Genomic DNA, 26,721 nt, shown 5'->3' with positions numbered 1-26,721 from the left:
ATCAAAAGATGTTATTTAAAAAAAATTTAGACTGTGCAGAGATGGACAGACTAACAATGAAATTAAGAGATAAAGAAGAGTCAATATATTATAATGTCTGGGATGCCTGGTAGGAATGGTTTAAGAATAAAAAAAGAAATCAAAATGACAATTAGCTAAAGAATAAGAAACTATATAAATACATATATCTATATTCATATATATATATAAAGTTGAAATTGTATAATGAAAGGAATGTGTATAAAGATAAGGAAATGTAAATGATGTTGATATAATGATGTGTAAAGTTTTATTTTATGCTTTTAAATTTTGAAAACTAAATAAAATTTAATGAAAAAAAAGTTGTACTATTGTAAAACAAGCATGAATTTCCCTCTTCGATAGATAAGGAGGTTATAATTGCTACTCCAAAATATTTCAGACCTAGGTATAAACCTAGCATTTAATACAAACCTGGTTTACAATATTATTTGAGTAACTGAAATAGTCTTATTCAAAGACATTTTACACAGTAGTTCTGTACCACTTTATAGCAATTAGCTCCGCATCAGCCAATATTAATAGCAAGCTTACTTGTTCCACTCCAAACTACTGCAGTTCTGAAAGATAAGCTATACTTGAAAGTCACACAAGCTTCTCCTCGAAGTCTGTACTAATGCATTTAAAATAATTAGAAGTTTATGAACCAGAATAGATTCAGCTAATACACATGTGGCCTGCACAATGCACTCCAAATCCTACTTTATTATTTTCAAGGGCACAGAAGGCATAAGCTGTTCATTACAATAGAAAATTCACTACCAGTTTTCTACTTTGTAACATAAGAGTTCAAGCTCATTTAAGACATCTAGAGGTAAAGTGAGCCTCATGGAATAGTGCTATAATTTATCAAGGAAAATGTCAAACATCACATATAATTTGTCCCTCAAATCATTTCCTATTTCCATTTCCAAAACCTAAGTCCAATTGCTTGGAGCTTGCTTATATAATTACTTTTGTATGTAAAAACTAAATAGAAGTTGACTTAACCTGCATCTGACTTAAAATACCCATACCAGGAACATCTGGGCATGCATGTAGGCAGTACAAAAAGTTATACTATATTTATATAGTTCTTTTGAACTATTTTGAAGAGTAGCATATTACTGCAAGAGAACATGCAAAAAAAAAAATACACCTGGCAAATTATTCTATTGAATGCTAGTTATATCTTAGATGTTAGTTAGTTTTGACTATCTTTCACTTAGACCAAAAGCAAAACCCACATGAATTATGGACTGGGTTAACAAAAAAAAAGGGGGGGGGGGACTATTTACAACCTACAAAGTGTAGTCTGAAGAAGACCATTATATCCAGTCACAGATCTCTTAATAAAAAATTCTACTGAGAAAAAAGACAAACTATGTCACTATATTTAGGAGGCACCTGGTCTGTTTTGAGTCATTGACATTACAATATTTTCCCCCTTTGGTGCCTTTGAGTTAGCATTGACCCCCGGTGACTGCCTATCTAGGCCCCTGCAGTTTTCTTGGCAAACTTTTCAGAAGTGATTTGCCATTGCTTGCTTCCTCTGGCTGAGAGAGTATGTGAATAGCTCAAGATCAACCAGCTGACTTTGAACTCACAGTCTCCAAGTTTCTAGCCTGGTGCCTTAACCACTATATCACACTTACTCTGTGAAAAGAACATCTATAATTGATTCCAAATCATTCCTTTAAATATATTTTCATTCACCCAATTCAACAATACAATTTGAAAAGCTGATTTCATTTGCCAAGGTAGTGAAAAGGACATTCAAATTTCTAAAGTGAAGGGTACACAGACCCAAACCAATCCAAACCAAGTAAAGGACTGAAGTCTATCATCTTTAAGAAAGTTTCTTAGTTCCAAAATTCATGGAAATATTTTGCTGTGTAACATTTTATTTTGTAATGAAAAAGGACATAGTCACCCTCACAAATACCATATTGGGAACAGAGTGGAATGGGATACTGTTTGCCCAACATCGTTCTCCAACTCTCCACAAGAATTTTAATTTCAGAGGCATTGCTTTATTTCATTAAAAGAATTTCTTCAAGGGGCATCCATCTTCAAACTTAAAAACTTATCAGATTCTGCTCTGTCTTCCTGAGCAGAAGCAAACAGCTTCTTTTAATTCTCTCCTCACCCTTATCCAAACAACTCTAACAGCTGCTTCAAATAATTGCTTCCTGAATCTTTCCTCCTCCTTTTTCTCAGCACTCTTTTGTGTGTGTGGTATTCTTAGGTTAGTGCAAATGCGCTAACCTCTCTAAAAATGATTGCTTGCAGTTTCACTAAAGTAAAATTGAAGATTTTGAAAAGAAATCTAAAAATAAAATCAGTGTCTGCAACACAAAGAAAAAAGGATATTGGGGTTTGTGCAGTTCTGTCCTTGCTGGAGAAAATGAGCTAAGCAGAGAAGTTTGGAGGAACAGATGATTGAGTTTGCACTTATATTGTGCGTAGGAGAAATTTTGCTTAATGTACTCAATTTCACAATAAATCTTTCTGGACCTGAAAGAGCTAACCATTATAGAGGGAGGAAATGGAGGAGGAGGGACCCCAAAATAAACTTAAGCATAATGAATTAAGTTTTCCAAAGGAAAAATCTTCCAAGCCATATGCCAACATTAGAGATTTAAACCTCCTGACATTTGAAACTACAGAACATTTTTTCAGAAACTCTGAAAATAAAACCCCGAGATTGGGAAATAGGGTGATAAAACTGAAGGTACCTTACTAAAGGCCTTGAAATATAATTACAATTTAGAAAACACACTGCTCCAAATCCACTTCCATTTCAGTTGAGTCCACAAAGTAGAAAATTTAAGGTTTATCCTTCCTAAATGTATTTCCTTCAGTTAAAGTTGGTAACACCCTTTCCCCTCCTTTGCTCTGAGTTGTGGCAGATGTTCTATATATATTTTTTCTATCAGTTGAAATAATTTACCAGTTCAAACACATTTGTATGAGACTTTTTTTTTTTTTTTTAACAAAAAGATGGCATGGCAAAATTAATGCCTGCAAAGTCAAGCAAGTACATTCACAAATATACATGCTACAAATTAGTTCCACAGATAATCATTTGAGAAGCACTAACAGTCAAAGTGCATTTTATGGTGAACCAGGGGTTATGGAAGAAACTACAATTGACTACATTCACACAACATACCAAGACAAAGTTTGCAGATTACAAGGGCTAAGACTTTTTTTTTTTTTTTGGCTATTCCAAAAGCTCCTTGCCTAATTGCTGAGAAGCACTTAGGTTGACCCTAAAGCAAAAGAAGGTAAGTTTTTGTACATTTAGTAGTTAAGTAGAGGCAATAATTTTGGAAAAAAATGACTTACATAGTAAAGGAAGTAACTTTTTAGAGACCTGGAATTTTTAAGGCAACTATATGGCTAAGGTTAGTAGAAGCTGACTTTAGTAATATATGGAGATTTTTCTTGTTTATGAAGCTGGTAATTTAATGCTGGTATAAGAACAAATATAGTCATATAAGGTCCATTTAGCCTACCTTCTTCCCTGGCAAATGCTCTATGGGAAAGAAAGATCCCCAGGTAACTTAAATCTTTAATTACAATTTGATTAGTGTTCTGCCTAGTTATGAAATTTTTAAAGGTACAGGGCTTCAGTTAAGAACCACTTAAGAAAAACAAACCAATTGTTACAATATGCTGCTCAGAGTTGCTTCAAACTGTGAGATGGGGGACAAATAAATTTGATATTACATAACTTTGATAATAACACAGAAGCAATCAGGCCAGTTCATTGTTCCAGGCAATTTCTTTGGCTATGTTTCGAGAACATACCAAACTACAAGTTAGCCACCATACTGTTGTCTAATAATGTATCTCCACAATATACTAGACAAATACCACAAATCAAGGTATTTAGGTTATGGTTAAACATGAAGTATAAAACCAGCAAAGTGGGTTTAATTGATTAACCATATGAAAATTAACCAACTTAAGATTGACATGTGACTACAGCCATGGCATGGCAGTTAGTCAAGCTAGACTCTTATTTGACCAAGCTAACATGAATGTCAAATAGAAATCTGCCTGGCTTGCTGTATGTTATATGTTTGGATTTACATTCAGTCATGCCATATCTGGAGCAAATTCAGCGGGTCTTACTTCAAAGTTCAAGGTATCTGCTATTTTTTTTCCAGCTTTTCTGATTGAGTCTTGTTTAGTTACTACTTCCTTTCAAGCAGTAAAAAAAGATTCCCTACCTTTCTTCACACTGTATAGGGTCTGATTCTTGGGTTTCTCTGCATTCCCCTTGGAGAATTTGGTCTCTTTCTTGCACTCCCTCTCCTCCCGATCGCTGCTTGAGCTGTTCAAGTTTCTGGGACCAGTCACTAAAGCCCTCATCTTCTTCCAGTTCTAAGGTTCCAGGAGGCTTCCCATCAATTCTGAAAGATGAGGAAAAAAAGGATGTTGAACACTACCAGGTTCATACAGAACTTATGAACATTGGGTCGGTTTATGTGCAAAGTATAGATTTCTGTTCCTAACCAGAGTGATGCTCAAATGTGTATGGAGGCATCATGACAAGCACTGCCATGTTGTTCTTGAATTACAATGTTGTCTGCAAATACACAAGGGGCAGAGCTGCCACATGCCTTCATCAATTCTTCTCCCTTGCTCTCTTCCAAAATATTGTTCTTCCTAGATTGATTTTATTCTTTAGTCCCAAAATGTATGTTGGTGATCTATTGCAGGGGTGTCCAACCTTGGCAACTTTAAGATTTGTGGACTTCAACTCCCAGAGTTCCTCAGCCAGCAAAGTTGGCTGAGGAACTCTGGGAGTTGAAGTCCACAAGTCTTAAAGTTGCCAAGGTTGGAGACCCCTGATCTATTGCATAAACTAAGTCCACACATCATACTAGGACACCTGCTTTATTATTGCCACTATCATTCTATCACTATCACAACTTGGTTTCTTTTAGAAACATTGGGATTTAGGGAGGTATCTATGGAGGAATCTTAGGAAGGACACCAAAAAGAAAACAAGTGTGATGACATCATCACAAATACAGCAATTATACTTGCATCCCAACATCTGATACAGGTACATATGAATTGGCATTTGCATGACATAGGGGTGTCAAACTTGCAGCCCGTGGGTCAGATGTGTCATGTGCTGGCCATGCCCATCCCTGGTTTAGCAAATGGGGGGAAGTTGCAATGTGTCACATGATGAAAATGTGATGCCACAAGTTTGATACCCCTGGCATGACAACATCACACATGTTCCACCATTTTCCCTCCTCTACAGTCACCTGAAACACAAGGAAAATGCGAAGATTCAGAAGAAAGACCATCCTCCATTCTGACGCATTTCTATCCCCTCACAATGGTACTGGGACCAAAGAAGAGGCAATTAATGAATCCAGGAAACCTGATGCATTGTCACTTCTACATATCGTTCAGAATTAAAAGCAAGGGAAAGGCATGGTGAAACCCATTTATTTTCTAGCATGTTTTGTGAAACCCTTTGATCTGTAAAACATGGCTTACAGTGTTGTATAACATTTAAATCAATTAAGTGTAATATATTCGGCATCTCTTGGTTAAACAAACCATGATTTAGTGTGTGAACTAAATCTCAGATAGAAGGTTCCAGAAGACAAAGATGTCACAAACTTTGAGGCTGGATTTCTAACAGCAGGGATGGTTCACTGCAGAACAACCTCTTAGAAGCTGGACTTGCTCAAATGCATAGGAAGAGCCAAGAACAAAGACTAAAGGGGCTGTGGGAACTGTGTGATATAAAACAGATTGATGGCAATAAAGCTTGGCATGGAAGTGAAATAATTGTATTGGGGAAAGTACTTTCGAGATTGATATTTGAATAATATCAGCAAGAACTGGATCGAGAGCGCAAAAAGACACTAGCTCATTTTAAAATTTGCCTCAGGATGAAAAGTTTGCTCTGAAATAACAAACTGGTCCAAATTCTGACCTTAAAACTTACCAACAAACAGCCTGATTTCTGTGTACTCCCTAGCAAGGTCCCCAGAATATTTCCCACCACTAAATACTAATTCACATAGAGAATTCAAATTGAAGCAAGCAAAGCACTTGATACATTTGCAGGAGCACACTAGATCTGAAATGCATGTTTTATTATTGTGTGTGTGTGTGTGTGTATGTGTGTGTGAGAGAGAGAGGGGGAGGGAGAGAGGGTGGGAGGGAGAGAGAGAGAGAGAGAGAGAGAAAGAGAGGGAGGGAGAGGGAGATGATGGGAGGGAGGAAGATAAAGAATGACTCTTCTCTTCCATTCATTAATAAAGGAAGAGAGGAAAGAAGCGCTTAAATGCAACTGGCCAGAGTCCAGCAATAGGGCTTCAAAATATACAGACTGCATTCCAAACTCATGATCCATTACAATTCAATACAGAGATGTACAAGCCTCTAGAACACTGTTAACTAAAAGGGAGATCCCAGTATGGATTAAAAGGCAATGGAAGGGAGCATTGCTTTATTCTTCATCTGATTTCCTTTCCTTTTTAACACTGAAGTTTCCTTGTCCCTATGGAGCAGAAGGACTGGGCCCCCTCTAACCTGAACCCAGTTTTATTAAGGATGCCGTTCAAATGTTATATTTCTAAATATAAATACACTTGTACGATGGTGGAGGAAAACAAAGGGAGAAATGAAAGAGAATCAGTAAATGGTTATTTTCTTCTCAAGTGCTCAAGATGACCTAGCTAAAGAATAATTCAAGTCTTAGCCCTCATTTGACTCCCTAGCATACGTTTTAAAAGATTCCTTTAATTAAAAATAAATAAATAAGAAACTGGCATCCTACAAAGATTAAATACCAATACGCAGCATTGCCTGTATTTAAGCAAAAATAGGAGAAAAACGGGAAGACCCAGGGTCCAAAGTTAACCAAGCATCACTCTGGAGTTATTACATTCCCACAAACAGTCTAAGTACAATCCCTCTTGAATTCCATTGGCCCTTATGTACTGTCAATTTAGCACTGAGCATTAATTGACTAGATTCTTGTGCATAGGCTTCAGCAATAAATCTTCTTGACTGGACCTTAACATATGTTCCTGATTCTTTGTGCCTAGGCAAACCTCAGAACCCCACAGAAACATCCTTGGGGTTTGTAGAAGATTAAACCACCAAATGTTCACTCTGTGGGGTGTAACTTGAAACAACGTCTACCTGTCCAGAAAGCAAGGCAAAAACAGTCTAGATAGAATGATAGAGAAGTTGGGATGAGGGCTAGAGAGGCCTTTCTAGAAGTAACATCCCCTATTTTCTTTCTGTTCAATGGGGGGAAATCAATGGCAGTCTTTTTTGTTAGGAAAAAAAAGTTAACATTGCAGTTATGACTCACAAATGTGTCTCATGGGCAATAAAATATTACCTACCTCTTTTTTTCTAATTCAATTAGACAGGAGAGTCTTAAAAACAGTTTGCCACATTTTATTATATGTACCAATTTCTTCCAGGCAGTTGAATAGTATGGATTTTTTAAAAGAAAAAAATCACCACCACCACCAGTTTAATCAATAGGATTTTAAAACACTGATTTTTCTGATGTTGGAAGAAATAAAGAGTGACCCTTCTTTTCTGACAAGGTAAAGCAAATAAGTTCTTTGGGATATCAAAGGGATGTCTCAGCATCCCTTGATATTCTTATCAATATCCATGAGAGAATTAAATTTTGCAATTAGAAAGACACTTTTAATGATTTATTTATTTGATTTAGGAGGCAGCACACAGAACACTTCCCTCACTGTATTTAGTTCTCCCAGCACTCTTGTGAGGTAGGTTGGATTGAGAGAAGCAAAATTTGGAAAATTACTCAAAAGATCTACTTTTCCCCTACCAAAGAATGTAAATTAATTTGAAATCTGTTGGGAGAGGCCTTTTTCCTTTTGGAAAAAGGAATTGAAACTGTCATTTCATGTGAGCAAAACCATGAAGATATGTCTAAATTTGGAAGAGATTTAGAATCTGTTCTAAAGAGGATTTTTATTAAAATTTTAAGTCTAAATAGAAATTTAGTGAAGCATTTTCCCTCCTTAATGTCATCAGCCAGGTGCTCAGGAAACCATGGGAATGGTTATAATATACACTCCCTTACTTGTGTCCAAACCATAAGTTACAATACTCAGAAGTGACTAACTTCTAAACATGGACATCAGTACAGTCTCCCACAGCTCCATGTCTGCCGGATTTGGGGATCAGGGGTGGGATTCTACCAGTTCGCACCTATTTGCTAGAACCGGTTGTTAACATTCTAAGCAGTTCGGAGAACCAGTTGTTAGAAGAAATTACTGGCCTAATCCTGTAAGGAAGGCAGGAAGGAAACATTCTGCTTACAGAAACTGCCTCTCCATTAACCCTTATTACATTCTTGGCAGGACTAGACTTCCTGTTTCAGGAACTTCTCTGGAGTTTTTTTCCCCCTCCTTTGCTGGTACTTTGCTTGTGTGGAGTGACCATTCAAAGTTACAATGGCACTGAAAAAAGTGACTTATGACCATTTTTCACACTTACAACTGTTGCAGCATCCCCACAGTCATAAGAGGCCAGGCGAGGAGATGTGTGCCTCAATGTGAGTGATATTGAGTGGGCCACGCCCAGCCAATAACATGACCACCAAACCACGCCCACCAACTAAGCCACACCTACAGAACCAGTTGTTAAAAGTTTTTAATCCCACCCCTGTTGGGGATCTACCACTCCCATCAACCTTGACCATTAACGCTGTTGTCTTTAGCTAGGGAAGTTGTAATCCAAAACATCTGAAGAACATCTGGTTTGGAATGGCTGCTTTGGAGTAAGAAACTAAGTAAGGGATGTCAAGCAAAGGTAATCTGGACCTACAGGCAAGTTATGATAGCTGTGTTTTAGAGGGCTATGCACAGCAGCATAGCTTGCCAGAAGTGGATGAGTCACTAAAAGGGGGAGTTGAGTTTACTGAAGGCTATATTAGTATCCTGGCTTTTGTAGCCAGAACCACAGCTGCAGAAACAGCTAGGGAGAAGAATAAAGCCATCAAGTTCATTGGAAAAGAAAAAGAAACATGGCTTTTTTTCCTGAAATAATTCCGTATGTGTATTTCTTTTTCATTTAACCTTTCCAGAACCACTCCCATTGTCACTAGATCTCACTAAGGCAGGGGTGTCAAACTCATGTCGTCATCACATGACATTTTTCCCCTTCGCTAAACCGGGCGTGAGCATGGCCAGTGCGTGACACATCCAGCTCGCGGGCTGGGAGTTTAACAGCCCTGCACTAAGGCTTTGTTTTTCCAATTGACTGTTGTCTCAGCAAGCATATGGCTTAGTCCTAACCAATGAAAAGTTAGGAGTGAAAGGAGCCCTTCAAGTGATGGACTGAAAACTGTGAACCAGTACTGACATATACCACCACCATTCAGTTTCCTTCTGCCATTGCTGTCTCTTCTGGGCCAGCTAGGTTGGTGAAATGTTTGCAGGGAATAACTGGCAGGCAAGTCAAAGCAGAAATGTTCCCTTCTATCCTCCATCTCTTCAATCAGTTTCCTTCCCTTCCAACTGCTTGCCTTCTAGTTGAAAACATGAAGTAAGTATTCTCCATAAATGAAGCTCCCACAATAAATGGGATATAAAGCTGTGCAAAATTTAAAAGGGGCACTTTGGTCCAATTATACTTCAACTGGGGTCCCCACTTCTGAAGAACAAAAGTCAAGCTGACACATGCAGTAGCCAGAACCAACCCTAGGCTTATGCATTGAGAAAAGAAACCCTCTACCAGCAACAGGATTTGTTAGAAAAAGCAACTGCCTTGACTGATATAGGGCTTTGTAAAGGGCTTTGTAAAAATAAAATTGGGCCGCCTCCCACTGACCTAGTGGAAGTTTGGTTTTCCCACTGACCTAGCGGGATATTGGTTTTCACAGTGTTTGTTGCTTGTTATTTTCTGCTCTGGAAGCTTTATTGAGTCTGTCATCTGTACCTCTTTAACTGTCTGGTTTGGTTCTGCAACCCAACAAGACAGACACAGACTTCAGAGGATAATTAGGACTGCAGAAAAAAACAATTACTACAACCTGCCTTCAATCGAGGACCTGTATAATGCTCGATTCAAAAAGAGGGCTGTGAAAATATTTACAGACCCCTCACATCCCAGACATAAACTGTTTCAACTTCTTCCCTCAAATGATGTTATAGAGCACTGTACACCAGAACAACTAGACACAAGGACATTTTTCCCCCGAATGCCATCACTCTGCTAAACAAATCATTCCCTCAACACTGTCCAACTATTTACAAAGTACCTTACAATTCTTGACTCTTGACGAATGTATCTATTCTTTTATGTATACTGAGAGCATTTGCACCAAGACAAGTTCCTTGTGTGTCCAATCACACTTGGCCAATAAAGAATTCTATTCTATTCTATTCTATTCTATTCTATTCTATTCTATTCTATTCTATTCTATTCTATCAAAGAATCTCCATAACTTTAGTTAAGTAAAGTTTAGTTTAGTTACATAGATTTGTCTATAATTTCTACCAGCAAATGTACAATAGACACTTTCATAATTAGAAACAACTAATAAAGAGATACTTTATTAAGATTCATTTTCATATCATGCACACTGATGGAGCTGCCCAAAGTAGAAGATGCTGAGGAACGATAGTGAAGATACTTTGTGGCTTGTCCTCCATTCTCCTACTGCTGTCCCACAACCACTTTTGAAGCAATCGCTGGACAGCTTTTGGAGAAGGCTGTTACTGCATCCTAAGCCTCAAGTAGCAGCTCTGCATTTCAAGCAGCTGAAATATCTAAGAGTATTGGCATTTCTGAAGCTGAAGGGAAAAAAATAAAATGACGAGCGTGTAGTGAGGGTTCATTCATACTTTCTCTCCAAAGTATAGTTCAGATCTTTGTTGCTAGGATCCTGGTTTGAGCTGTCAGGACAGAGTTCCTTCAAGTGCCACTATCAAATGAACTTCAGCCAGTGGCTACAAGATAGAGGGCTGATTTGTGACCTGCTGTGAAATATCCTCCCTAAAGAGGCCTGCCTGAAAGCAAAACATACTTCTTTTCCCAGACATCTTGCATGTAAATATTTATATCATACAAGTATTGACAATTTGTAAATAACTGAGAATGTATGGGTGTGCACATAACAGCTGCCACAAGGATTCCAGCAGAGATTGTCCAGGGAGTGGCTGCTCTGAACCAAATTTGGAGTCCTGTCAACCCATCCTGGTACACGAATTAATGCAGTGCATTTTGAAGCATTTGCATGGAAGACCACTAAATATGATACAGGTAGTCCTTGATTTACGACCACAACTCAGCCCAAAATGTCTGTTGCTAAGTGAGACATTTGTTAAGTGAGTTTTGCCCCATTTTATGACCTTCCTTGCCACAGTTTAAGTGAATCGGTGCACTTGTTAAATTAATAACACAGTTGCTAAGTGAATCTGGCTTCTCAATTGAATTTGCTTGTCAGAAGGTTGCAAAAGGTGATCATATGACCCCAGGACATGGCAGCCATCATAAGCCTGAGTCAGTTGCCAAGCATCTGAATTTTGATCACATGACCATGGGGATGCTGTAATGGGTTGTAAGTGTGAAAAATGGTCATAAGTCACTTTTTTCAGTGATGTTGTAACTTTGAACGGTCATTAAATGAATTGTTGTAAGTCAAGGACAACCTGTACCTATTAAGCCTATTCATACTGACTGTCTGGTTGATGGCTGCTCTTTGACTTCCCCAACCTGATGTGCTCCAGTCACACTGTTGCAACAACAGTGTCGGAAATTCTAAGAGGTGAAATTCCTTTTATCTGGAAAAGCCTTCACTAGGTTTAGCAAGCCAACTTTAGAGAAAGTCCATGATATTCCTTTAGATTACTGCATCCACAGTGCAGTACTTAACCCCAGGAAGTTGATTTATTTGGTGTGTTCTGTGCTGGCATAACCAGTGGTGGGATTCCAAAAAAATTATTACTGGTTCTGTGGGCATGGCTTGGTGGGTGTGACAGGGGAAGGATACTGTAAAATCTCCATTCCCTCCCCACCCCACTAACCTACTTTCCAGCTCCATTCTCCTATGCAGAGTAACAAAAGAAGACCCAGCCAATCAGCTGGGACTCAGGAGGAAGAGAATAGATGGGGGCAGGGCCAGTCAGAGGTGGTATTTGATGGTTCTCCAAACTACTCAAAATTTCTGCTACCGGTTCTCCAGAACTGGCCACAACCTACTGAATTCCACCTCTGGACATAACACGCTGATCATCTATTCCTGTTTCTCAGTATGAAACTCTGTGTGTGTGTGATTATGTGCATCAAATTAATTTATTCCTAGTAAGATGCCTACATATTTCTTTATCAGCCACACATTCATGTACAGTTGATGATAGTTGATGGATAACTTTATGTTTTACATTGCTTTTTAGGCCCCCTCAAAGCAACTGGGAGGCAAATCTCTGCCAACATTAAATGCACAAATTAATCCCAATGACCATGGTAGTGTTAATTAAGCATCCCTACCTTCCAATAATACTATAAATAAAATACTGCACTTCCCGCAGCCATACAAATAGAGATAAGACTGAAACTCTGAGGAGTTTCTTAAAGGCTTACACCAATAGTAGTAGATGAACATCGGTTGACAAGGAGTTCCAAAAATATGGAGCCATTGCAGATAAATATCTATGGCTCACACCTGACAACTGCCTGTTCTCAGAGACAGCGGACTAAGATAAGCTACTTTTGCTGATATAAAAGTCAGATTGACAGGGATAGTCCTTCAGAAAACTAAACTTTTCCCCTATTAAATCAGACTTTTAGCTGAGCATTGACAATATTAAGAGTCCTATGAACCAACACCAAGAGAGAAGACTCAGTTCTGCATTAACTGAAATTTCCTAATTTCCTTTAAAGCAGGGTGTCAAACTCAGGGGCCAGGGGCCACCCATGGGGGTGGCCTGGAAACCCACAGGGCCACCCTGGAAACCGCAAAGGACCGGCCCACGGTGCCTCTGCCAGTGAAAACGAAGCTCAGAAGGCCTCCTGAACTCCATTTTCATTGGCAGAGGGCTGCAGGAGGCGTCACAGCTGAAAACAAAGCTGGACCCTGTTTTCGCTGGCAGAACATTTGGGACACCACAGACATCCCTGACATGAGTGATGTTGACTTGGCCATGCCTACCCTGGCCATGCCTACTTCACCCCCCTGAGGTCAAACACAACCCTGATACAGTCCTCAAGGAAATTGAGTTTGATACCCCTGCTTTAAAGCATTATAGTAGTTCAGCCTGACTCTCATTGCTACCTTGATATGCCAGGCACCAACTTACCTGCTTTCTTGTACTGCCACTTCAGAGGTGCTGTTGAGGCCTTCCTCTGCCTGGGATCTCAGTTGTCTCTCACGTTCCCTTCGACGTCGCTCCCTTGCAGCTTCCTCCTCATCCTCCACACTCCATTGAGCTGTCAGCCTACCAGTCAGAGAGAAAACCCAGGGATAGGTACTTAGCATTTGCTAATATTTCTGTTTCCAAATCCTTACCAGAAACAAGGGGCGCCAGAAGAAAATTACTCTGTTAGGAAACATTTGATATTAATAAGCAATAACACTTAGACTTATACACCGGTTCATAGTGCTTTACAGCCCTCTCTAAGCGGTTTACAGAGTCAGCATCTTGCCCCCAACAATTTGGGTCCTCATTTTACCCACCTTGGAAGGATGGAAGGCTGAGTCAACCTTGAGCCTGGTAGGATTCGATCTGCCAAATTGCAGGCAGCCGACAATCAGCAGAAGTAGTTTGCAGTACTGCACTCTAACCACTGCGCCACCGAGGCTCATCGGTTCAATAAGAACTGCTGCAAATATCCCCATGTTCCCCACCCCTACCCTTTAAGCAGTGGCAAAGATCAAGCTGAGATTCCAATTGGCATGGCAGGAGGCCAGGGGGAATCCCAAATCCCATTGTGTGTAGTGCTAACTCTACTACAGGTAGTCATCGAGTTGCGAACAAAATTGAGCCCCAAATTTATGTTGCTGAGGGAAACATTTGCCAAGTGAGTTTGGCCCATTTTACGACTTTTCTTATCACAGTTATTAAGTGAATCATTGCATTTGTTAAGTTAGTAACATGGTTGTTAGGGGAATCTGGATTTCCCATTGACTTTGCTTGTCAGATGGTCACAAAACATCTGGTTGCCAAACGTCTGAATTTTGACCATGGGGACCAGAGATGCTATTCAGCAGGTTCTGACCAGTTCTGGAAAACCGGTAGCGGACATTTTGAGTAGTTCAGAGAATCGGCAAATACCACCTCTGACTGGAGATTTCACACGCCCACCAAGCCACGCCCACAGAACTGGTAGTAAAAAAATTTGAATCCCACCACTGATAGGGATGCTGCAACAGCCGTAAGCATGAAAAACGATCATAAGTCACTTTTTCCATGCTGTTGTAACTTTGAACGGTCATTAAATGAACCATTGTAAATCAATGTTAATCTGTACAGAAGGAGAAAATCTCTGAAATTAACACCAGGCAAACAATCAAGCAACAAACAATACTCCTACTAAATACCTACTAAAGTGAAAATTACACCTCCTACCAACATTGGCAGGGCAGGCTACAGTATATAAACAGGCAATAAACCCTACATTCATGAGCATTAATGCTGTTGTTTACTAGATTAATGAAATGTCTGCTAGAAAACAACTAAGCTCTGACAGCATTAAGGATTCCATAGCTGAACCCTGAGCTACATACATTCTTTTCTATTAGAAGGAGAAAAGTTAAAAGAGCTGCAGAAATAGAGCCAAAATTTGACAAGTAATTCAGGCCATCCAACATCTTTTGTGTATATTGCCTACAGATTGAAGAGAAAAATCTGTTAAAGCAGCGAAGATGCAGGAACTGATTAGGTCATTCGTGCTATGCTATACTTTCGAATAAATGTTTAAAATTTGGAATAATTCAGAAAAGGCAGTAAAAAGTAAAGAAAATAATCAGCTTTTAACTATGACATCTCACTGGATGATTGGGCCAGTAATTTTTTTGCTTAGCCCAATCTTTCTCATAAGGTTCTGGGGAATAAAATCAGTAAGCTATTTGCTAAGGAGAAAAATAAGATATCAGTTTAAATAATGACATCATCAGTAACAACAACTAAAGCCTTCACCAGATCTCTGGAAAAGGCTATTCTGAACAATAGATGATTTCAGCAGGGCTTTTTCCCCCTGAAGCATTGTTTTAATTGGAATATTAGAAAGGAATTGTTTTGTTACAAATAGAACAGATACAGTTTGAGAAGGGCACCATGTACTATTTTATTGCAGGTTTTCCTTCCATGCTACATAAGATTAATAGCCTGACACAGCTCTTTCCATAATCTCCTAGGCACCAGATAAGCAATTCCTTGACAGAATCCAAAAGAGAGAACTTTGTAACAGTAATTTTGTAATCTTCCAAAATGGATTAAATTAGGATCTCTAGAGCCAGAATAATTTATCTCCTCTTTTAGCAGCAGGCTGGTTTTTTTTCTTTGCTGTAATATGTATGTGCTATTGTGCTTCTGAATAAAGTTGTTTGTAAACAAAATCTGAGGTCAAATAGTTCTAATTTTGTAAAGCGTTTTGCCAATTCCATTATTATATTTCTAGATGTTCTAATAATTATAGGGAAAACCTTGGCTGGATTATTTTCTAAACGCTATATTTCAGTTACTAAGGTTGTAGTGATGTTAGGTAGAATCTTTGTGATAAAAAAAATGAATGATCTAGAGGAAGACTATGTTTACCTTACTTTAAATTGTATTTTGCAGCCTGCTGTTTAGTTTGAAAGAGTGTTGGTGAGAAATAGAAGAATGATAGAATTAGGAAAACATAACTTGAGGTTTGGTTGACAAAGTTTTTTAGAGCATGATAGAGTTAATATAGTTTTAAATCATTATGTGGGATGTGTAATATTAAGAAAATGGAATAAATTCAAACCCAGAATTGTGCCCCAAAACAACTTTTACAAAAGAGAAACAACAGAAAAATCATAAACTGTCAAGATTTATTAATACAGGAAGATGGAGAAATTAAGATTAAGCCAAGAGAATAATTGGCTGGAGAGGGACATAGTTTTTCATATACACCACTGAAAGTAAGATTTAATATATACAAAAAGGCAATTGGAATTGAAAATTATAAAATGGAATTTGAAAATGATTTATGTACAAATTATAAAGATATAATTGCAAAAAAATTATAAACTTGTATTGAGATTTGAAACTAGATAAGTTAGGGATTGTATGGTAAAATGAGCTATCAATTGTTATTCATAATATACAGATGGATCCAGGGGGAAACTGTGGGTCAATGGGACAAAATCTATAGAGTTATAAGTAAAAGTATTTTTTAATAAAATGATGTATCCTTGGTGCATTTTAAGTTCTAGATGTTTGTCAATTTGTGTCAGCTGCCACTGTACACTGACTTGTGTGTTTTGTTGCCATGTGATGACAATCTGCCATGAACTCTGGGAAGGGGAGATGGGAGGGGAGATGCTTGGAGGAAAATAAAATTAACTGCTCTATCTCCCCGAGATGCTGCTTCAAGGTCACTCGGCTGGGAGAAGAATGCAGCTGCATACCAACCTATATTTGAAGTGACTGTTTTGAAATCATCTTGCTAAAACCTGATTGGCCATGGAGGAGCGAGGGTGTCATCGATAGGAGGCAATTAAGGGAGCAAATAGTTGAATTTAGGGATTTTGGTGCATGATTCTCGTTCTGGCTAGGCACTGCACTTGACTTCTAATGAAAGTATACCTTTCTCAACAAATGGGGCCAAGAATTGTTTCTACTTAGAGGTTTACGTATTTGGCAGGTCTGACAGTTTGAATCTGAAACCCTACAAATGTTTTTACATGATCATTCTGGAGAACTTTTCCAATATTAATATTATGATTGTAACAATATTTGGGGGCATCAGATCCATGTTTTTGCACTATTTGCAAAATTCATTTTTGCTGTCTGATTATATCACAGAATCACTGACAATGAGTTGGGCAGCCATATAAATTTTCATAAATAAATGAAGAAACAAACAAATAAATACCTTGACTTATCTAGTCAGTGTTGCTACAGCTACTGATTCTGTAGTCAACAATCTTGTTTTTCTCTTTGCATAAGAATTTTGAGGGAAGAGGGTATTCTAATTTTTATTGCTTTGCTAATGCTTGTTCTGGTGCTGCAAATATCAAACCTTTTGTTTCCTTCTTGATGGATCTAATCTGACGCTATTGCCAAGCTTTGTTTCCTATTCACCTTGCCTTCAAGTTTTTTCAAGTATTGACTGTGTAGAGATTTATGTTTCCAGTTTTTCATTTACTGTTGTAACTGTTCAGCTTTGTGTCATCTTTGATTCTGCTATGTTTAAAATGTTTTCCTTATTGACATTTTTAGTATCTTCTCTTTGTTTGCTTTGATATAATCATTTGGACTTCGGATTTTGTCCTTCACTAGCTATTTCATTTGCAACAAAGTAAAACAATTTTCCTTGGTAAATAGCAAATGATCTATTTCACTTTTTGAGTATAAGGCATGATTTATTGCCATAAGCTTTTGGGTTCTACAGTTTAAAGCATCTAGTTCCACCTGTGTCAAATCAGCAATACCGGTTATGTAGCATATTCCAAAGACAGTTTAAATATTAATAGCTTTTATTTTATTGTCAGCATTCAGCTTTGATTTTAAAACTCTACTAATTCATTTTACATATTCAATCCTGGCTATTTTTCACTTAGGAATGCAAAAGTTGAAGATGATGATTTATATACCTCATTCCTATGCCAATTGACACATGCTTTCTCAAACTAGTTTACAACAAAAAAGACCAATATAATACATAACAAAGCAATGCTTCACACAATATAAAACATAGAATGCAATATTCAGTAACACATACTTAAAATGGTGGTGGGAAAGAGAAAAATAAAATCTTCCAGCTTTCATATTATGAAAGCTGGGTGGAAAAGAAAGACTTCAACCTGCTGGCTTTCTAGAAGACCCCTTAAGGCTTGGTTTATCATCATGTCTGGGAGCCAAGACTTAATACAAATCCTGGTAATTGTTAGTAATTTATTATACTCTGCCACAAATTCATTTTTATTGCTTTAATTAATTGTATTTTATGGCTTTTATTCTGTTTTTACTCTTAATCATTTTTTAATTATGTAAGCCATCAAAATTCATTTAAGGTGAGATGGGTGACAATATAAATTGAATGAATGAATAAATATAATTTCAAGTGGCACCTAAAAGATGTTACAATAGATGTCTTCCCACTTTTAGAAGGAAGAGCATTCCAGAGTATGTAAACTGCAACAGAGAAGGTCCATTCACAAGCACCTACCAGAGGATGCTTAGTAATTTTTGGTACACATCCAGTAGGCCTCTCTCTTTGTGAGGTTATTATTGCTTATTAGACCTCACCTACCTCAACTCTGCATCCTGATACACAATCTTTTCTGGTTTATATTATTATCAAAAAGGTAGAAGTCAATATTTTCTGCATGTCAGTGACATCCAGTTGCAAATAGTTTGATAAAAAAAAAACCTCCAGATATTCCATATGATAGTTAAATAGCACTAGGGATTAAATAGTGCCCGATAGTACCTCATAGCATTTGAGTAGAGGCATAATTACTCTACATTTCTTTCAGATAATAGAGGCAGACAGTGCCTGAAAGAATTCTGTAGACCACCAGGGATCATGATTCTCAAAGCTGTTTAAAGTTCAGACAAGATAATCTAGACAAGAGGTCATCTATCAGCGTGACTATGACAGATTCTGTCCTAAAGCAGACCTGCACCCAACTGAAAATGTGTAAAAGTAATAAGTAAGCTTGTCTCAAGATTCCTCCACCAGAAAGAGTATTATAATTGGGGAACTGTCAGCAAAATAGCAATAGCAATAGCACTTAGATTTATATACTGCTTTATAGTGCTTTATAGCCCACTCTAAGCGGTTTACAGAGTCAGCATATTGCCCCCAACATTCTGGGTCCTCATTTTATCAACCTTGAAAGGATAAAAGGCTGAGTCCACCTTGAGCCTGTGTGAAATTCAATCTGCCAAATTACAGGCAGCTGGCTGCAGCAGAAGTAGCCTCCAGTACTGCACTCTAACCACTGCGCCACCGAGGATCTTCTGGATGCTGGAAAGATTTCTTCGGGAGTGAGTGAACCTCTTGCAAAGCCACCCACCTTTCTCCCTCATGCAACGATGTATTCATCACCCCTTGGACCCACCTGGGAAGAATTCTCTTTCCCAGTTCTGTTCAATGCAATATTAATCAACCCATATACAGGGAAATTGTGGCCCTGTCCTAACGAGGGTCACATACTTCAATTAATTATTTCAATTAATGGCTTGGGAGAAACCTATCACTAATAGATTCTAGTACCAGGAATGACTTTTCCAGTAAAACAGAATATTTGTAGCTCGCAGTTGAAATGAGGGGTCCTTGGTGCTCTCTGAGCTTGGTTTTTTTCTTGCAGACATTTCATTATCCAAACTAGGTAACATCATCAGTGCTAGGCAATCAAGCTTAGAGAGCACCAAGAACCCCTAATGATTTTTCCTTTCTATTGCAGACTTCTTATACTGATCAAATATTATCCTTTTGCCTCCTTTATTTTTAAGACTTTTCAGTTCCCATAAATGACATGGAATGAGATGCAGGAATGATATTGTAATAAAAGCAAAGTAAATATTGGGTGCTTTGTGCTCTCTGCCAATTAAAAAAAAAAGAAACAGTTTATTTCCATGAACTGATTCCTTCTGTTTTATATTCAGAAACATATCTGTCATATATTTGAGATTGATGGTGCCACATTTGCTTACAACCTTTTCTAATTAGATTACATTTGGAGGATTGTTAGAGATGTGAGCGCATCTATGTGACACATGAACAGTTTGGGACCTCTCTTTTTGGAGGGCTGGGATTCCATGCCAACATTTTCTTTTTCAAATAAGCTGACAAGGGTAAAATTCAAATGTTTCTTTGGACTCCCAGAGGTATAACCAAGACATTTTAGCAGAATTTTAAAAGTGAAGCCTAAAAGTATGCAGATTACTCCTTTTCTACTTAGATGACATCATGCATTTTTTTTTCTCACTATGGAGCTTTTCACACGGACACACAGAGGGACATTTCCTGGTACCTTCATTCTCTCATTCTCTATCTTCCCATTCTGTTTCATGATTTCATCATCCTTTTAAGCTCAGAAAGAGCAAGGAACAAAGAAGATGAAACCATCAGAAACAAAACCTGAAAAACCACTTTCTTTATACCATCTGCACCCAAATTTGCTGTGGTTTTTTCCCCCCCCCCCATGGTTTCCTTGGACAGTCTTGCCTGGGATCTGGAAGAAAGCCAAGGTGTTGTACTCTTTTTGAAAAGTGAAATAGAATCTAGATGAAATCATTCACTCTACGCCCTGTAATCATGACCTCTCTCTAACTCCCAGTGTCTGTGAAAAATCTATAATAAAGGATCCAAGTCAGAAATGCTCTAAGTCCAAAGTGTTCCAATTTGCTTCTTTCCAACAAGAAAGGAAAGTTGTTTTTGGTTTCTTGCTTTTCCCAAATTACATAAAATTTCATCATTGTTGTTCTGCCTTTTTGTTTTTTTGGTAAAATTTCCAGAGATAATTACTGCAGTCCTCATTTTCCTCCTGGAGCTACAAGTCTATTTGGTACATGAAACAAGCCTTCTCATTGAGATGTTGCCATTCCCTCAGCTACTCCTTTTGTTTTAGTTGGATGTAACTAATGGTCTCACTCCATGATCTCACAAGCTCACAATCTGTTGCTTTTTCTTTGTCCTGACTGCATGGAACATAATTGAAGGCCAGTTATTCTATGTGTAACAGTAGCGCAATAAAACCCTTCTAAAAATACAGCCCATGGTTGTCCTCATCCAGCTGGCATCCTGGGAACTGGATCTTGAAATACATGCCACCTGCCTTCAAGCTTTTACAGTATTTGGCCAGCGTCCGTCCCCCCCCAATTAATTTAATAAATAAAAGGAAATGTACTTCTTAAGGTTGTTCAGATTTGATTCCTCAACAATCGCCCAGAGTTTATAAGAGCTGGAACTCATGATCAGCTTTTTAAAAGAAGCTGTGTCTGTCCTAAGATTGCATGGCAGTTACAGAGGGAAGTCAAGCCATCCTGCAAAAAAAAAATGTAGCTACCATAAAAAAAATTAGATTGGACACTATTCACAAGCTACATTTATTTTTATTTATTTATTTATTTTGATTTGTCAATCGCTTGCAAGATAATAGGTATAAGTATATACATAGTTATGAATACATGAAATGGGTACATATAAGAAAAATAAAAGAAAGAAAAATAGCAATAGCAATAGCACTTAGATTTATATACTGCTTTATAGTGCTTTATAGCCCACTCTAAGCAGTTTACAGAGTAGTCAGCATATTGCCCCCAACATTCTGGGTCCTCATTTTATCAACCTTGAAAGGATGGAAGGCTGAGTCAACCTTGAGCCTGTGTGAAATTCAATCTGCCAAATTACAGGCAGCTGGCTGCAACAGAAGTAGCCTCCAGTACTGCACTCTAACCACTGCGCCACCGAGGATCTTCTGGATGCTGGAAAGATTTCTTCGGGAGTGAGTGAACCTCTTGCAAAGCCACCCACCTTTCTCCCTCATGCAACGATGTATTCATCACCCCTTGGACCCACCTGGGAAGAATTCTCTTTCCCAGTTCTGTTCAATGCAATATTAATCAACCCATATACAGGGAAATTGTGGCCTTGTCCTAACGAGAGTCACATATTTCAATTAATTATTTCAATTAATGGCTTGGGAGAAACCTATCACTAATAGATTCTAGTACCAGGAATGACTTTTCCAGTAAAACAGAATATTTGTAGCTCGCAATTGAAATGAGAGGTCCTTGGTGCTCTCTGAGCTTGGTTGTTTATGATAGGATAGGGACGGAAGGTTTCAAAACACTGGATTATTTCCATAGCACTGCATAACAATGCTTCCATTATTGAAATGAATGACCGAGGCATTCTGGTTTTCAACTTTGGGGAGAAACTGTGACTTGGTCACCTCCTCAAAGATATCAGCAGTTCTAGCTTTTCTCAAAAGCACCAAACCACCATCCCATGTAGAAATATGGGTTCCCAATTCTGCTCAAAATCCTTCAGGAAAGTGACATATGACTTTGCTCAGAGATAAGATGATTCAGAGTGACTATTACAAAGGGCAACTGGACAGTAAATGCATTTCCCTAATGGAGTTCTGCACTGAGTTCTTTAGGGTTAATGTTTTGAGGTTTAATTGAAAAATAACCTATTTATATTTAATGAAAATTCAGTTCAGCTCCACCTATGGATTGCATACAAAATGCATAGGACTTGCCTTCAGGTGATTGAGTAGGATTATTTAGCGTATGATGGCAACATGACAGAAGAGAAATGTACATACACAGTCTACCTCACTTCAAGTAAAACTTCTCTGGGGGTATCACAGTGGCATAATAAATGGATGTCCTGTTGAAAGGTGTCAAAATGCCTTTCTTTCGAGGATTCAATTTTCGCGCTGGGAGAGCTCCGGCGCAAGGATACGGACAACTGCTTGAAAGCTGGATCTTTTTATTTTTCAGGAAGGCGGAGAACAGCGAGAAGTCTGCGTTCCTGGGATAGCTAGCTTCTTATGGTAAGTGCCTGGTTTTTTATACCCTTTTCTCCCTTTGTAAGTTGATTTTGTGTGAGTGTTTGTATTTGTGCCTAATGTTTCAAATCCTGTTTGAGTTTGTCTTTATTTCCGCCGGAGGGCAAACTCCGCGGGGTGCGGAAGGCAAACTCCGCGGGGTGGCCAGATTGTATTATTGGTTTTCTGTAATCTCTTTTAGCTTTAAGATAGTTTTTCATATTTGTTCTGTGGCAATCTCCTGTCTGTCCCTTTTGTAATTTATATTTTGTGTCTTTTGTCTGTTTGTTTTGCTTATTTGGTATGTCCTGTGTTTGTAAGGGTTTTCTAAATTATCTTTTGTTTCCTTTTCCTATTTGTCTAGTTTTCTTAATTACTTAGGCTTTTGTCTGTAGGGATTCTTTAATACTTTTTATTTGATTCCTTTTCCTATGTAAGTTTGTTTTCTGGCTGACCTGATGTTCCCCTTGGGCTTTTCCTGGTTGTTGTTTTTTTTTTGTGTGTGTGTGTGTGACACTACTGCCTTCATGAAATTCCCTTTTCACAGTCCAATTCAGCTATCCAAGCAATTGCCTCTGAAGTTGCCCATGTCCTTCTAGGGAACCAGACAGGAGAGCATAGTCGCCCATGTCCTTAAACTACACGTGCTCCCTGGGCGGTGCTACATGGGTGACAATCACCAGATGCAGCCATGCTGCCCTTTGGGGTCTCATGGCCAAAACAAACAAAAGTGCACAAAGTGCTCAAAATCAAATTGAGTAGATGCCTTTCTGCTTTTGGAAGCACACAATACCTGGCATTATTAGTTGAACACTTCAGAGTGCTATGTAAGGGCTGCCCTACCTTTGGAAAAGGGAGCTCCAGAAGCAGATGCTGAAGACCAAGAAATAAGTATTGTGAGAAGGCACAGCTTTGTGTTTCATAGGGCCTGTACTGTGTCCATTCATTTAGGCCAATGTTTGTGCCTTTAAAAGCACTTCAGGGCATTGACAGCACTAGCTACTGCTCATGTCTTTTTCTGCGTATTATTTGATGGTTTAGCCATCAAAAGGTCCTTATACATTGCTTTTTTATTTCTATGCCTCCAGCCCTTAGGTGACAGTCACCTAATGGAATAGGTCACCCTCCAGAACTTTCTCTTCTCAGCGATTATCCAATCTGTCCAGATAGAAGTAGAGAAAACAGCCAAAACAACAATTGCAGGTAGTCCTCAACTTATGACCGTAATGGAGCCTGCTCATCAAGGATCTCAGTCTTGATGGTCACAAAACAAGGTCAGTCACATACCTGATCTCAACATGGCAGTTGGTGAACCAATTGTTTGCTATGGGCGGGGGTTTATCCAAAACCCGGAAGTAAGTGTTGGTTTTCAGCAAAGCTATTATAAAATATGGTCCACATGGCTGTGGGACACTACAAATGGCCATAAATGTGATTGTTGTTGTCAAGCACCTGAAGTTCAGTCATGTGTCTGTGGAAGAGGGGGAGGCAATCATCGTAACTCCGAATGGTCACTATACGACAGTCATAAGTCGAGGACTATCTGTACCCTTTCTGACTCCATGATTCTTCCCATCATCATCATCTCCTTTCTATTTTTCTATCTTTTACTATCTTTCCTTCTCACATTCTTGATGAAAAAGTAAGAAAATACAAGTAGAGCTGAAACTATGGGCATGATACACACTTAACTTCAATATTACTTTCCACCACCATAACCTTGGTCTTATCAACCCATGATTCATTAGATGTGCCTTGCTGTTCTCTTTATTACCAAATATCGCTACCACAAAACCCAGAAGGAGGAAAAAAAAGTGTTAGGCAAAAATGACTGTTCTATCTATCCCCATAGCCAAAGCTCGTTTCTGCTAAGGATCACTAATGAGAATAGGCCATCGGTGTTTTCATGGATATTTCAGACAGTAGGATCTACTGAAGTATGTTTTGGAGCCAGATATTGTCCTCTTGATGAGCTAATATTCTGTTGACAAAGAAATGAATTATTGAAAGGAGAAAGAAAGGAGACTGAGGACAGATTGGAGGCACAAACATCCTAACTAACCACTACTTTAAATGAAAATACTGGGTCCAGAGACATGGAGATAAAGGTCCTAGGTCTTGCCTTTACCGGGTAGAAAGTGAACTACTTGTGAATATTACAAGCTGTAAGCAGACCTGGTAGATCAAGAGCTGGAAAATGATAATATTTCTAGACATCCAGAATCTAATATGATAGATGGCACAGTAAATGAAGAAAAGTGATATCAAATGACAGCTGAGTATCTCTAAAAGACTGGAGACATTGTAAAATATTGGGATTTAAGATAGAGATTAGGGATTAGACTGGTCAAAGCTTTCTCCTCAACTATGAAGTCTCAGGTGTTATAGAAAGCTATAGGATTCTTAGTTTTTGGATAAAATCTGAATTGACTTTAAATTCAGCAGAGGGATGGATAGATAGGTACAGATAGATATAATGGGGATGATCTTGGGTAAGTGTTTCTAATTGAATTATGTATCTTTAAAAAAAATAAAAGAGAAGAATATTTTAACCTTAAAGAAAGAAAAGACAGGTTTATCAGGTTCCTAACTTTGTTGAAATTATTAAAGGAGTAAGTTGATTTTTTTTAAATCAACCAGTGGATTGGATACTATTCTTGACTGGATTTTTTTTTCAAAAATCTATTCCTTAATGCTCAATACCTTAATTAATCTCAAACCAGTCTGGTTTCCCTTCTTCTGCAGTAGTAGAGCACTAGCCATCTGCCAGATTTATGGCTCCAAAATCTGGATTGTCAAAATTCAGACAGCCAATAGATGGCAGCAAAGAATTCCTCCTTTTTAAAATCTCTTTTTGCCATCTAGTGATCATCTGGAGTTTTGCAATACACATCTGGTATTTCTAACCAAAATTCTATCATCAGAAACTTCGTCATACTTTTCAGTTTATATTGGCATCAATTACCTTAGAAATTGTCTTTTTTTTCTGTTTCTCACTGGCTGTTGAATGGAAGAACCATGAATATCAGTTTCTCATCTAGGGATTATATCAGACAAGTAATATCACACCTCAAGACAAATTACTTGGGAAATAGAATTCAGCGGAAAATGTCACACCAAACAATGCTATTTTTAAAAAAAAATCAACAAAACCCAGGACAACTGAAAGTCATTTGCAGATCACTACATTCTAAAAGAGAAACTGTCATTTAGCAAAAAGATTTGCAGTGACAATTTGAAACAGATGATTTATTCATTCCAAAAGCATGAAAGGCAAGAAGAGACTTAGCTCAAAATGTAAAACAGGAATGTTAAGAGTTGAGTTCAGGGAAGAGAATTTTCATAGACTATCCAGCTGAATGAGATTGCCCGGCACAATCACTTTGGCAATCTAAGGAAAGGAGTTCTTGGCTTGCGAATATTCCAGGGATGAAATGATCCAAGGCTGATAGAAGGACATGTGCAGCAATGCATCTGAAAATATGACAAATTCAGTTATTATGCAAAGGCCACTACAAAGTGGAAAAGGAAGTTCTCACATATTTTAATAGATTCGGATCCATATATGCCAGTGGGAGAGAGAGCAGCAGGATGCCAATAATTAAATGTACACCAGGGTATCAGATTTATTTATTATTTGGCGCATGGCAAGGATATCTTATAGATTTGTCTTCAATCTCGGGATGCAAGGATTTGGGTTGCAACACCAAGAAGCTATATTCACATATACCATCATTTGTTTTGTTTTTGTCTTAGAAGTTGCATCAATTATTAAAAACAGATTATGTGGATTGCAAAAGAATTATTTTGGGTTGGGTTTATTTGTTTTTTAGTTCTCATTCCATGTGTTTCTTATGGTATAATCTCAGTAGAATCCTCAATTCATAGGATTTTGATTCCTGGGAGTTTTCAGGCGGCCAATGATTTTCACCTAAATGAAAGTCCATTCATACTTCAATTAA

The 26,721-nt window shown here is 38.1% G+C and overlaps 1 protein-coding gene across 11 annotated transcripts in view; it reads right to left on the bottom strand.

Moving 5' to 3' along the window:
* The window catches only part of LSP1 (lymphocyte specific protein 1), a 105,012-nt gene that overhangs the window by 25,085 nt on the left and 53,206 nt on the right, over positions 1–26,721 (bottom strand). For 7 of the 11 annotated variants that reach the window (XM_026668259.2, XM_087950861.1, XM_087950872.1 and 4 more), the window contains exons 2-3: positions 13,362–13,499; positions 4,260–4,442 (exon numbers count right to left, since the gene is read on the bottom strand). In XM_026668259.2, coding sequence (XP_026524044.1) covers positions 4,260–4,442; positions 13,362–13,499 — 321 coding nt within the window. The remainder of the gene's footprint in view (positions 1–4,259; positions 4,443–13,361; positions 13,500–26,721) is intronic. The other 4 variants (XM_087950895.1, XM_087950891.1, XM_087950902.1 and 1 more) reach the window with 1 other exon arrangement.

This window comes from Notechis scutatus, chromosome 1, assembly GCF_049901735.1.
Source record: "Notechis scutatus isolate UNSWTSFEM ecotype Mainland chromosome 1, rNotScu1.2, whole genome shotgun sequence".
Taxonomy (NCBI): domain Eukaryota; kingdom Metazoa; phylum Chordata; class Lepidosauria; order Squamata; family Elapidae; genus Notechis; species Notechis scutatus.
This window is presented reverse-complemented; position numbering and strand designations above follow the sequence as displayed.